The sequence below is a fragment of the Peromyscus eremicus genome, chromosome 2, assembly GCF_949786415.1.
Source record: "Peromyscus eremicus chromosome 2, PerEre_H2_v1, whole genome shotgun sequence".
Lineage (NCBI taxonomy): Eukaryota > Metazoa > Chordata > Mammalia > Rodentia > Cricetidae > Peromyscus > Peromyscus eremicus.
Genome location: NC_081417.1, coordinates 136,044,266 through 136,057,407, shown reverse-complemented (window position 1 = coordinate 136,057,407; position 13,142 = coordinate 136,044,266). Strand labels below are relative to the sequence as shown.

At 48.2% G+C, this 13,142-nt stretch overlaps 1 protein-coding gene across 1 annotated transcript; it reads right to left on the bottom strand.

Moving 5' to 3' along the window:
- Nucleotides 1–4,688: 4,688 nt before the first annotated feature.
- On the bottom strand, nt 4,689–11,756 carry Airim (AFG2 interacting ribosome maturation factor). The gene is made up of 4 exons (XM_059256108.1): nt 11,210–11,756; nt 9,374–9,553; nt 7,682–7,800; nt 4,689–7,545 (listed from the first exon to the last, which is right to left on the bottom strand). The coding sequence occupies exons 1-4, from the start codon at nt 11,482–11,484 to the stop codon at nt 7,466–7,468; spliced, it is 654 nt and encodes a 217-aa protein (XP_059112091.1). The 5' UTR covers nt 11,485–11,756; the 3' UTR covers nt 4,689–7,465.
- Between the last annotated feature and the right edge of the window lie 1,386 nt (nt 11,757–13,142).

Below are 13,142 nucleotides of genomic sequence, written 5' to 3'. Positions count from 1 at the left end.
TGCAATCTGTAAATCCCAGCAAGGGGATTGTAATGAGTTTGAAGGCAGGCTGGGCTATAGAGGGAGATCTTGTCTCAAGATCAAAACCGGGTGATGTTAAAGAACATAGCAAGCCGGGCATCGTGGAGCACACCTTTAATCCCAGCACTCAGGTCAATTTTTGTGAATTCAAGGCACCTGGTCTACAGAGCTAGTTCCAGGACAGCCAGGGCTACACAGAGGAAGCCTGTCTCAAAACAAAAACAAAGAGCATAGTGGAACTTTTTGATGAGCAGGTCATGAATCTCAAGGGCAAGTGTTGACAACTACCCCCAAATCTGTCACAGAGCCTTTGTTTTCTTTTTTCGTTTTGTTTTGTTTTTCGAGACAGGCTTTCTCTTCCTAACAGCTCTGGCTGTTCTGTGTACTCACTCTATAGACCAGGACCTGAGCTCAGAGATCTGCCTGCCTCTTCCTCCCAAGTGCTGGGATTAAAGTTATGTACCACTACCGCCCGGCTACATATCCTTTTCTTTCATGAACCTTATAACCCCATAAGGACACAGCATCCTCTCCATAATGTAAATGGGGCAACTGAGACTCAGCCAGGGGGAGTCACTGGACAAGACCTCATGGCTAGCTAGAGGTTGTGCTAAGAATTGACCATAGGGCTAGGTGACAGGCTGTGCAGTACACGTTGTGACCTTCCTAGACAAAGCTGCTCCGTCGAATGTGTGGCAATCCCCCTCCTCACAGGGCTGGTTGGGAAAGTACCTGGCTTCCTTCCTCTCGATGAATGTCAGGCACAGCAGTCTTCATGAAGCCTCAACTCCCCCCAGGCAGGCAGAACTTCTCCTGAGAGCCCAGGCTTGGGACAACACTTACTTTGTCTGAGAGCAGAATCGTTTTCTTTGTTTTTCAGTGTCAGGGATGAGTCTCACATGCTAGAAAACTCTTTACCTCTGAGCCACATCTCCAGCCACGAAAGAATCTTTGTGTGTATGTAAGGTAAAGTATTAGGAGGTATGTGTGCTTACATGGTGTATGTATGCGCAGGTGAAGTCCAGAGGTCGCTCTCCACTCTTTTAAGATTTTGTTTTGTTTGAGTCAGGGTCTCTTTATGTAGCCCTGGAAAACTCAGTTTGTAAAGCAGACTGGCCTCGAACTCAGAGAGATCCTCCAGCCTCTGGCTCTGGAGTGCTGGGATTAAAGATTAAAGGCATATACTACCACACCTGGCTCCACTAAGTTTATTTTGTTTTGTTTTTCTAGACATGGTTTCTCTGTGTAGCCTTGGCTGTACTAGAACTAGATCTGTAGACCAGGCCGGCCTTGAACTCACAGAGATCAGCCTGCCTCTGCCTTCCAAGTGCTGGGATAAAAGGTGTGCGCCACTTCTCGGCCTTTTACTTTAAGTTTTGAGACAGAGTCTCTTACTTAATCTGGAGTTCAGTGATTGGCTCTAGATTGCCTGGCCACCATAAGTCCAGGGTCCTCCTGTTTCCACCTCCCAGAGATGGGGATATAAATGTGCCTGCCCAGCTGGGGATGAGAACTCAGGTCCTCAGACTTGACGGCGAACACTTTACCCATGGAGCCATCTCTCCAGCCCTGAAAGAATCTTCAGGCCAATTTCTGAAAGTGTTGGAGTAGGGACAGGAAAACCAACTTTATTTTACTGGAACAGACTATGGCTCACAGTGGCAGGGAAGTATGTGACCAAAGGAGAGACATGGAAAAGAACTCACTCCATCACCCAGCAGTGCCCCTAAATAGCAAGCTTTACTGGGGCTCTCACATGGTGATTTTCCCTAAATTACTTTAAATTTGATAATCCCAGTAAAAATATTAACAGACTTTTGTTTTTGTGGTAAGGCATAAGATTAGTTAAATAAAAAATTGGGGACTGGGGATGTAGCTCAGTGGCAGAGTGCTGGCCTAGCATGTACCAGGCCATGGCTTTAATTCCCAATTGCTTCCCATCCAAAGTATGGGGGAACATAGCATAATGAATAAACATGGAAGCTCAGAGAAAGCTGACTTTGGGAACAGCCTGAATGTCCATCAGTAAGAGGCAAGCAATAAATTGTAGCAACACCACACATCGAACTGTGTAAGGGCATTCTATGCATGTATGTTTGGATGTATGCCCATGCATGTGCCTGAGGAGGCCAGAGATCTGCTCAGATGTCCTCTATTGCCCCCCACCTTGTTTTTTGAGACAGGGTCTCACTGTGACCCTGGAGCTTACCAATTCACTAAACTGATGTGTGCCACCATGCCTAGCTCTTGTGTGGGTGCCGGGGATCCAATCTCAGGCACACCCTCATGCTGTGCAGCGGCACTCTTTACCAGCTAAGCCATCTCCCAGACTCTGTTTTGAAATTTTTAAGGAAGTTATATATTTACACAGAAAGAATTCCAAGGTACAGTGGAAATATAGATATAAAATGCCGGTATGTAGCCGGGTGGTGGTGGCGCACGCCTTTAATCCCAGCACTCGGGAGGCAGAGCCAGGTGGATCACTGAGTTCGAGGCCAGCATGGCTTACAGAGCGAGAGCCAGGACAGGCACCAAAACTACATGGAGAAACCCTGTCTCAAAACACTCTCCACCAAAAAAAGTGGATATGTAATATGTCACTATAGTCACTAAAACAATGGAAAAAAACAAAACAAACTCCAAACTGCTATTTGTTTCCTGTGTCAGCTATCTGCTGCTGTGGGAGGAAAGCTCCCCTTGAAACCTACTGATTTACACAATCTTTCCGTTTGCATGTACCAGAAATCCAAGCACGGGTCTGCTGGCATTTTTAGCTCGGGTCCTTATGTGGTCCCATCTGAAACCAGTGGAGGGAGGATGTTCCCAAGCTCCCTCACAGGGTGCTGTCCAGCACAGACCTCTGAGTCTCTCTACAGGGTGACCTCACAGCGTCTCAGCTGACTTCCACAAAGGTGGGAGATATAAGACAGAGCAAGGGGCAGCAGCCAAGAGAGGAGCAGTTTTCTCTCTCTCTCTCTCTCTCTCTCTCTCTCTCTCTCTCTCCTTTCTTTCTTTTTTTCCTTGAGACAAGGTTTCTCTGTGAAACAGTCCTGGATGTCCTGGAACTCGCTCTGTAGACCAGGCTGGCCTCGAACTCACAAAGATCCGCCTGGCTCTGCCTCCCGAGTGCCGGGATTAAAGGCGTGCGCCACCACCGCCCGGCAGAAGCAGTTTTCTTGATGATCTATTCCCAGAAGTGACTCTCATTATTCCACTTATTAGAAGCTGCACTACAGAGCGGCACACCAAAGGGTAAGGAGTACACAGGGCACGAATATCAGGGGTGGGGTCACCAGGGCCACCTCAGAGAAACTCACCGTACCAGAGACACCAGAAGCACTTAGCGTTGGCTGTCTGCAACCAAGAGAAGGAGGCAGATGGATAAGTTTTCTCTGGATATATCCGTGCACTTTTTACACTTCAGGTGATGTGTACCTTATCCAACAAGTAAATCACATTTATTTTTAGATTTAAAGTCTAAAATAATAATGAAAAGGCTGGCATTTTAGGGGCTGGAGAGCTGTCCCAGTGGTTTAGAGCACTTGCTGTTCTAGCAGAGGACCCAAGTTCAGTTCCCAGCACCCACATGGCAGTTTATAACCACGCATAACCCTAGTTCTAGTAGATCTAAAGGCCCTCCTCTGGCCTCCACAGGCATCAGGAACTTAAAATACATTCTTATTCTTAGCCAAAAGAGAGAGAGAGAGAGAGAGAGAGAGAGAGAGAGAGAGAGAGAGAGAGAGAGAGAGAAGACAGCATTTTTAATAGAAAATCTAAGAGTGAAGAAAACAAAAGCTTTCTATTTAAATAATTACCAAACACTATACATATCTGTTTCAAGGAGAAAGACAGCTTTATTACACATACATAAAACATTTATAACTGGTACTTAATAAAGCAGGTACATTCTGAGAGATGGACTTTAGTGATTCTGTTGTGTATTTCAACAAAATGCCTAGGAGGTCACTAGCAATACTACGTTATGGGGCCACCCTCATAGATAGAATAGGGTCCTTCAAAGGCTGAAGTGTTACATAGCACACAGACACACACACACACACACACACACACACACACACACACACACAGAGTTCCCATCTCTGGCACAAAACACAATTCCCATCTCTAGCACAAAACACAAGCCCGTGTGCATGTGTGTATGCAAATGCACATGGAGGCCGGAGAGAGAAGTCAAGTGTCTACTTCTCTGGTCTACACCCCCTTTGCTTTTGAGATAGGATCTCTCAATGAACCCAGAGCCCGCTCATTGTCCAGCAAGCCCCAGAGTCTGTCCTGGCTTTCCAGAACTCTCATTATAAGTACATCTCACTGCACCTGGCTTTACCATGAGTGCTGAGAACACTCAGGTCTCTGCTTGTTCAGCCAGCACATACTGAAGGCCAACTCTCTCTCTAGCCCCCAAATACAAACTCTTAAGCAGAAACTCAGGATTGTACACAATCTGGCCCAAGCTGACCTCACAGATGGGGTCTTGTTGTCCTGTCCTACAAACTCCATAGTTGATGTTCTGAATCTTATTAACATACCAGGCCCTGGGAGTAAATGTAACAAGCATGGTGCCTGGAACACAACAGACTTGCAGCAAACTCCACCCTCAAGCCAAGGCTGCTTTTGCCTGGACTGTCCCCAGGCCTGGGCTGCCCTGATCCAGCCCAAGTCCAATTCCCTCCAAGGCTAACTCAGATGTCACTGTCAGCATCAAGTAGTTCCCACAGCCGACAGTGCCTCTTTCCTCCCACAGTGCTTTTGACTTCAACTGTAACCCTCCCATTACTCTACTATACTCCGAATCCAGTTCTCTACAACTCCTAGACCACCAGCACTGACATCACCTGAGACCTCAGCAGAACCTAAAGGGTGAGAGTCTATATTTTAACAAGATACTTGTCATTTATATGCACACTTAAGCTTGAGAAACACTGATTCCAAACTGTCTGGCCTGGGGCTGCAGAGGTTGGTCAGTGGTCGACAGCTAGCTGCTCTTAAAGACCCACATTCATTTCACACGGTGGCTGACGAACCATCTGTGATTCTGGTCCCAGAGGATCTGACACCCTCTGGTGGCCCCGGGCCTGAACCATAGTACTCCTGTAGCTTTCTTCCCCCTCTATGCCCAGGGCCCAGCGTAAGACTCAGTACCAATGGTGGGCATGGTGGCACCCAGCTGTAGCCCTGACATTTGAGGAGCTGAGGAAGATCATTAGGCATTGCGGCAAGCTTGTAATCCCAGTCCTGGGGAGACAGAGGAGGGTCCTGGCTCACTGGCCAGCACACATAATTTAGTTGGTAAGTTCAAAGGCAATGAGAGACCATGTCTCAAAGGGGGAGGATGTTCCTGGGGATGACACCCAGTCATCCTCTGGTCTCTAGACACATATACATGCACATACACACCCATATATGAGCATGCCTGCATAGACACAAACATGCATAAAGAACAAAAAAAAGTAATATATTCACAAAATGTCCGATCATCTATACAGTACTGTTTTGCTGGCTTATTTGCAGATGTCCCACTATCCACAAAGGTAAAAAGAACAAGTTTGTATCAATGCTTTTGTTTTTAAATTTGTGACGAATAGTGAAGGGACACAGATCAAAATATCTAGGGTGGGTTTGCATTATACTTTCCTGTTGTTTAAATTTTTTTCTAGTTTCCCTTTAATTAAAAACAAAAAATGTAGTAAGAAAAACGTCATGTTCTTTTTAAATGTATTCATCCTCTGCGTTAAGTCCTACGCATGGCAGCATGTGGGAAACTAGGACCCCAAGGCAAGCAGCCTCTGCAGAGGCTGAGTGAGGCTCTGACTCAAGGCTGCCTCTCAGCTTATTTCCTGTTACTGTGTGTGATGGCTGATCTTGGCTGTCAACTTGACCACAGCTGGAATCAACTAAAACCCAAGCAGCTGGGCATGCCTGTGAGGGCTTTTCTTAACTAGATCATTAAGGTGGGAAGACCCACCCTAAATCTGGATCATTTGAGGTGGGAAGACCCATCCCAAGTCTGAACCACACTTTCTGGTGGCAGTCCACATAAAAGCATGTGGAAGAAGGAAGTTCTGCTTTCGGCTTGCCTGCCCTCACTCTTCTCTGGATATATATTCATTCATTCTATCAGTTCTGCTCCTCTCAAGAACCTAAAACACTATGATACATACTGACCAGTACAACTGAGAAAGGGTTTATTAGAATCATGATTTGAGGGTACAGTCCATCACCGCAGGGAAATCAAGGCGGCAGGCACTTGAAGCAGCTGGTCACGTGACACCCACCATCAAGAGCAATGGATTAGTGCGTGCCTGTTGGTGCTTAGCCTGCTCGCTCTCTCATTCAATCTAGGGCCCAGCCGTGAAACGATGCCACCCACATTCAGGATGGCTCTTCTCACCTCAATGAAGAAAATCCTGCAGCCATGCCTGCAGGCCAGCCAAATCTAGAACATTCCTCATTGAGTTTCCCTTCCTAGGAGACTTTACATGTTTCAAATGAACAATCAAAACTAACAATCACAGCTGGCATAGTCTCCTACCTGGTCAGTCCCTCCAGACTCAGAAGAATGTAGTCAATGAGAGGTCACCTGAGTCTCAACCCTGGCAGCTGGAGAGTCTCACTATTCTCAGTTCACTTATTTCTTTCCCTCTTTTCTTTGGCCTTGGCGAGGTTTTTTTGTTTGTTTGTTTGGTTTTTGTTTTTGTTTTTTTTGAGACAGAGTCTCAGTATGTAGCCTTGGTTAGTCTGGAGCTATGTAGATCAGGGTGATCTCAAAATCACAGAGATCACCTGTCTTTGCCTCTCCAGTGGTGAGTGGGCTATTCCTGGCACTCAGTTACTTTTAACAGCAACAGGGGACCTCTCAAGGACAAAACATTCAGAACCGTTCACGCTACACCATCTCCCCCTGGTGGCTGATTTTGGAAATGGAAATTGGCTTGAACTACTGTGAAGGGGTAAGCATTTCAAATGCTCTTTCCTTCAGTCCCTCCCTTTTTAGGGTGTGCAAGGGATTGAATCCAGGGCTTCACGTGTGCCACACACACACTGCTACTGCCCTGCACTCCCAGACCCACTCATATCTTTAAACCATTAAGGACTCAGATATTGACACACACAACCAGGACCTGAGCCAACCGGACAAAGTACTTCAGCGGACGCAGAGGCAGCTGTGGCCCTCTACCTCCTGCCCTTTCCTTCCCTGCCAGTCCAGCCTAACGACGGAGATGGACACTGCTCATCAGCGCTGCCTTTCCTGTTTCCTCTGCCCCTATCCACCTGCCAGAGCCGCAGGAGCAACGGCCATGGACCCTTGACCACGGCCCAGCGTGGAGAAGCCCCAGGGACCTCGACCGTAGGTTCTGGTGTCTCAGGGCATCGGGCTGCACTGCCGATGCGCACTTAGAAACAGCAGAGGTAGCAACAGCAGCCCTCAACTGCGGGGCTCCAGATCTCCAGACACTGCGCAGCTTCCTGGCTCTTCCAGGAAGAAGGAGACACTCACCAGGATATCTAGAACAGGAAGCAGGGTACAAGACATCAATCAGGTTTACTGAGGCCCAGAAGCACAGCAGTGGTGTCTCTAACACCTCCAAAGAGGCAGGAGGCAGGAAAGGAAGGCAGATGGGGAACTAATGGAAACCAGTACCTGGCACAAGGGTCTGGCATTCATCTTCGGAAATCTGGTCCCAGGCCTTAGGCAGTGCTTGGATGCTGGCCAGGTCTCCCCAGTGGATGGAGGAGAGGAGGTACTTTCTCTTCAGGTACCTTCCCAGAAGTTAAGGACTGCTCAGGAAAGAAAAGAAAAAGAAAAGAAAAGAAAAAGGCAATCTGCTGGAGAGAAGTGTGGGAAGCCAAAAGTGGCAGCACAGCCATTGGTACACCTTCCCAGGTAGGCAGGGCTCGCCCATGCCAAGAGGACTGATGAGCACCTGTACTAGCACAACATGATGCTACCAGGAAAGAGGACGCACACCTCACAGGCTCAGGATGGACCAGACAGAAAAGCAAAGTGACTTAAGAGACAGAACTCTGTGGCTGTTCTAGTCAGCTGTAATGGCCCACGCCTTTAACCCCAGCACTCAGGAGGCAGAGGCAGGCTGACCTCTGTGAGTTCAAGGCCAGCCTGATCTACATAGCGAGTTCCAGGACAGCCAGGGCTATGGAGAGAAACTAAAATGTAGCAAAAACAAAAACAAAACAAAAACCTCAGTGGCAGTTGAGGTGGACACACTGCAGGCCTCCCGTGTCCTGACATGGCTGAATAATAAAGGTAGCAATGGAGGAAAGGCGGGATTCTGAGCCTTATCCCAGCAACAGAAGAGCTGACAACTCCTGGATGAACACAACCAGATCTGAGATGACAGTCTGTGGTCCTTCACCACAGACAGCTCCAAGACAGACATCTGGAGACAGAGGAAAGCCTGTCAGGAGGGGATACAGGACTCAGAGTCCATGTCAGGGGCAGGCAAGATGGCTCACTGGGAAAGGTGCTTGCTGCCAAATCTGATGACTTGAATTTCATCCTGGGAGCCACATGGCAGAAGGAGAGAACTGATTCTGTAAAGTTATCCTCTGACCTCTACATGAATGCTGCTAAGCATAGGCCTTGGCCACACTATTCTGTTTAAAGTCTTCTCAGAACTTTCATCTCAGAATAACAGCCAAAATCTTCAAGATCCTTCTCAAAAACCAAGGCCCTCTGACACCATGCCCTGCCCTCACCACATGGACCTCCTGGCTATTTCCTAAATACAGCAGGTATGCCCCCACCCAGGCCTTTTCACTCGAAGTACCCTCTGCCTGGACCATTCTTCTCCCAAACATCCACGTGGCTCGTTCCTTCACTCTTTCAAATCTTTGCTCAAAGGTCATAACCATCACTGCCTCGTGGGTGCAGGCCTTGACACTATTAAAATCACAACTCCTAGCTGGGTGGTGGTGGCGGCACACATCTTTAATCCTGTCACTCAGTAGGCAGAGGCAGACAGATCTCCGAGACAGAGACCAGGACAGCCAGGGCTACACAGAGAAACCCTGTCTTGAAATAAAAAAAAAAATGACAGCCCCACCTTCCTTCCCCGCCTTCCCAGCTTTACTCTTAGCACTCAGCACAGGCGACACTATGTATTCCCCTCTTTTCACGCCCGCCTCTCAGCACCTACAGCAGTGCCCAGCAGGCAACTGTAAGAAATACCTATAAAAACAGATGCAGGCCGAATCCACTGCTGAGCTCTAAAGAGAACTGCAGCCAACGATACAGCCCGCTGATCTTGTGAGAGCTGAGTCAGCAAAGGCTTCCAGGAGCAGCTCTGGGTGGTCTGGACGCACTCAAGGATACGAGCTTCGGTAGTGTCTGTCCGTGTCTTGCAACCACTCCAACATGTCGGCCACAGAGGGGCTCACAACCGAGGGCCGCAGGACAGCATCCATGTCAAGCGCAGCCGAATGCTGCTCGTAGGTCTGAAACACCTGCTCCACGTGCCTGCTGACGGTGTCACGGACCTTGAGGAGGGTGGCTCTGTGGGAAAAGTGGAATGTTAGGCAGTATCATGGAAGTGGGAGGAGGTAAGGCTTCTCTAACCACTACTGGCATTTGGAGGTTTTTAGAGGGCACTCACACCCTCAGACACACTAGGGGAGTGGTCTACCACTGAGCTACACCCCAGTCCCACTTTGCAAATTCTTTTTAATTAAGTATGGGGGAGGGTGCACACACGCCACAGCACATGTGGGGAAGTCAGGGGACGACTTTGTGGTGTCCATCCTCTCCTTCCACCTTCCCATGGGCTCTGGAGATTGAACTACTCAGGTCGTCAGGCTTGCATGGCAAGTGCCGTCACCCACTGAGCCACCTTGACCACCCTTGTTTGGACAGTTCTGAGTGACAGTGAGGACTCAGGGTGCCTGCACTGCTAGGGAAAGCGAGTTGTTCCCGTGCATAAAGGCTCGGGACTACACGTACAGCAAACACAGTGAGTGTATCAGTGAATGAACGGTCATTACAGAGAGAACTACGACAATGTGTAGAAAGGCTTCTGCACCGGTGGTGGTGGCGGTGGCGGTGGCGGTGGTGGTTACACACACAGAACCCTGTGTCATGTGGGGAGAAGGAGCGGGGAGTGATTTTGGCATTGCCTAGGTATTCTTTTTTCCTTTTTTTTTTTTTTTTTTTGGTTTTTCCAAGTCAGGGTGCTGGGACTAAAGGTATGGGCCACCTGCTGCCTAGTTATTACTCTAACGCTGACTATAAGGAACCCATCACCAAGAAAAGGGCTATAACTTCTCAAGGACAAAGGATCCCCTAGCCCAGAACTCTGGTTCTAAAAAGCCCAACTATGCCTTACAGTGTAAAAACAGGAAACAATCCCTTAAGTCTATGAGTCTAGCTTATAGACTGTGACCAACAGTAAAAACAAACAGAAATGTAACACCTGGGTTATTGCTTAGCAGGCTATTTCAGCTATACATGTATTCACTTGTGTGTAGAACAAACTTTAACAAGTCTGACCTTCCATTTTCTTGATTCCAGATGTATGAGCAGGGTTAAGCAGAGGTGTGTAAGGTAATGGCCTCAGTTCTGGCACAACGACAGAAGGTAGCTACACTCTCTCCGGTCCCCTTCTTTTCTGCTTTTGTAATTTCTTTTGTTTATTTAGTTGGTTTGGGGTTATTTATATATTTTTTTCATTTTATTCATTTATTTTTATTTTATTTATTTATTTTTGAGATAGGGTTTCTCTGTGAGTCCTGGCCTCGACCTCAGAGATTGTCCAGATTAAAGACATGTGGCCACCACACTCGACCTGTTTTTTTTGTTGTTGTTATTTTTTTTGAGACAGGGTTTCTCTGTGTAGCTTTGGAGCCTCTCCTGGATCTTGCTCTGTAGACCAGGCTGGCCTTGAACTCACAGAGATCCACCTGCCTCTGCCTCCCCAGTCCTGGGATTAAAGGCATATGCCACCACTACCTGGCTATTGTTGTTGTTGTTTTCTGAGACGAGGTCTTAAAATGTACCCCAAGCTGGCCTCAAACTCACAGTCCTTCAACCTTAGTCCCCTGAATGACCACTCCCAGCTTGCTTTTGTAACTTTTGTCTGCCCACCCTGACTGGGGCTGGGATGTCATGAAGCTTTAAGATCTTTCCACCAAGGAAGGGGGCCGTGGAGCCTCTTACAGCCTCTCAGCGAGCTTGTCCAGGACAACGTCACCAGCCTCCAGCTGCTTGCGCCTCAGCCGCTGCTCTAAGTCTGGGAAGGGACGAAGGGCCGGCACATCCTCAAACCGCAGATTCTGTGCAGCCTGCAGCTGCTCAGCCAGGTTGCTGAGAGCGGAGAGGAGGGGCGAGCAGTCCTGCAGAGTGCTCTGCCACAGGTCCTGCTGCTCCTCCACCACGGGGAAGCACTTCCTCAGGACCTCCTGCACAGCCAGCAAAGGCTGGTCTTGAGCCATCTGCTGGGAAGACAAAACCAAGAGTCAGGGTACCAGAAAGGGAGGGCCTGGGACAAGGGTGAGTCATTTCTCACCTCGTGAGGTGGCCAGCTTTTGGTCTTCAAATAGTCCTAAGGCAATATAGAAAGGTAGGGAGACTTTGGGGGACATGAAAAAGAACAAGCTCCTCATCCTGGAAGCAGGTTGATGACTTTGGTCAGCAGTGAAGTGAGAATTCCAACAGTACAATTTACCAGCTGCTTCAGGCCTTACTCCCTTCCCAGCTGTAAACCTTCAACCTTCTAGAAATCTCTCCAGAAATCCCACTTACATGGGAAGGACATGTACTACCCCTTGTACAACCATAGGCGCTCCTGGCTTCACTTTCTATAATACCATCCAAGGCATCTCAGAAGCCACCTCACTTACTTCTCTTATCAAACAAGGAACGAGAGAAAGGAATAACAAGTTTTTCTTAGAGACCCTCTTGAGATATATCTTGAAAGCCACCAAAATAGTATACATGCCTCATGTTAAGACAATCAATTGCTGACTCTCCCACTTGGCCATGTCTTACTTTCTGAGATTGTTTGAGCAGCCTGAAAGTGTCTTTTTTTTTTTTTTTTTTTTTTTTTGGTTTTTCAAGACAGGGTTTCTCTGTGTAGCTTTGTGCCTGTCCTGGATCTCGCTCTGTAGACCAGGCTGGCCTCGAACTCACAAAGATCCGCCTGGCTATGCCTCCCGAGTGCTGGGATTAAAGGCGTGCGCCATCACCGACCGGCCTGAAAGTGTCTTTTATTTTCTGCCTGGGGCCTCTCTCTTAATCCTTGTGCTTAAGCCTGTATTAAAAATAGCTTTAGGCTGGGCGTTGTGGTGTGCCCCTTTAATCCTAGCGCTGAGGAGACAACGGACAGGCAGATCTCTTGAGTTCAAGGCAACCTAGTCTACACAGAGAGTTCCAGGACAGCCAATGTTACGTGTGTGTGTGTGTGTGTGTGTGTGTGTGTGTGTGTGTGTGTGTAACTCTGCTTCTTAAACTAGCTAGTCCTGAATTATTTTCAACGACAAAGCCACCAGCTGAGCTGAAGTCCCTAAAGCTTCGGGGAACTCCTCACGCTGCTGAGGGTGGCAGGGTAAAGCTGTCTGTCTATCTTGTCTTGTCGCCGCTGACACTCAAGAGTGGAGGTTCCGGCGGTCCTCTTACCAGCTCTCTCTGCGGAAGGACCCTTGCTTCTCACCCCAGGAAGCGGGTCCTGGAAGTCTTCAGAAGAGGTTTCTTCAGGACAGGGCAATCTCCTGCTTTAGATTGCAAGTCCCTGGGGCCTGTCTCTCTTCGAACTCGTGTTTCTGGAGCCAGAGTTTTGTCTGCTCTCTTTGAGATTGCCAGCTGTGTCCCTAAACCAGCAGAAAAACTTAAATCCTGGGTAGTTAAAGCTAAGTGGACACCAAGAAGCTCACCGGTCCGCACACACTCAAAAGCAAACCCGACAGTCTGGTTCCACTTAGCTCGACTCGGAAGTCGCGAAAAGAAGACGTAGGCCGCAATGACTTCTGGGCATTGAAGTCCTTCATGAGGATTGGTTGCGGGCTGGAGAAGAAGCTTTGTCGTGATTGGGCGTTGTGAGAACCGTCCTAAGACGGCGACTTGTTATTGGCTATCCTGTGCCCGTTAAGTTTGA

Excerpts from the sequence above, each read along its gene's own strand:
- Airim (XM_059256108.1), bottom strand. The coding sequence starts at position 11,484 with ATGGCTCAAGACCAGCCTTTGCTGGCTGTGCAGGAGGTCCTGAGGAAG. Across the intron at positions 9,554-11,209 it reads GACAAGCTCGCTGAGAGGCT|AGCCACCCTCCTCAAGGTCC; the intron begins GTAAGAGGCTCC and ends CTTTTCCCACAG. Across the intron at positions 7,546-7,681 it reads ATGCCAGACCCTTGTGCCAG|ATATCCTGGTGAGTGTCTCC; the intron begins GTACTGGTTTCC and ends TTCCTGTTCTAG.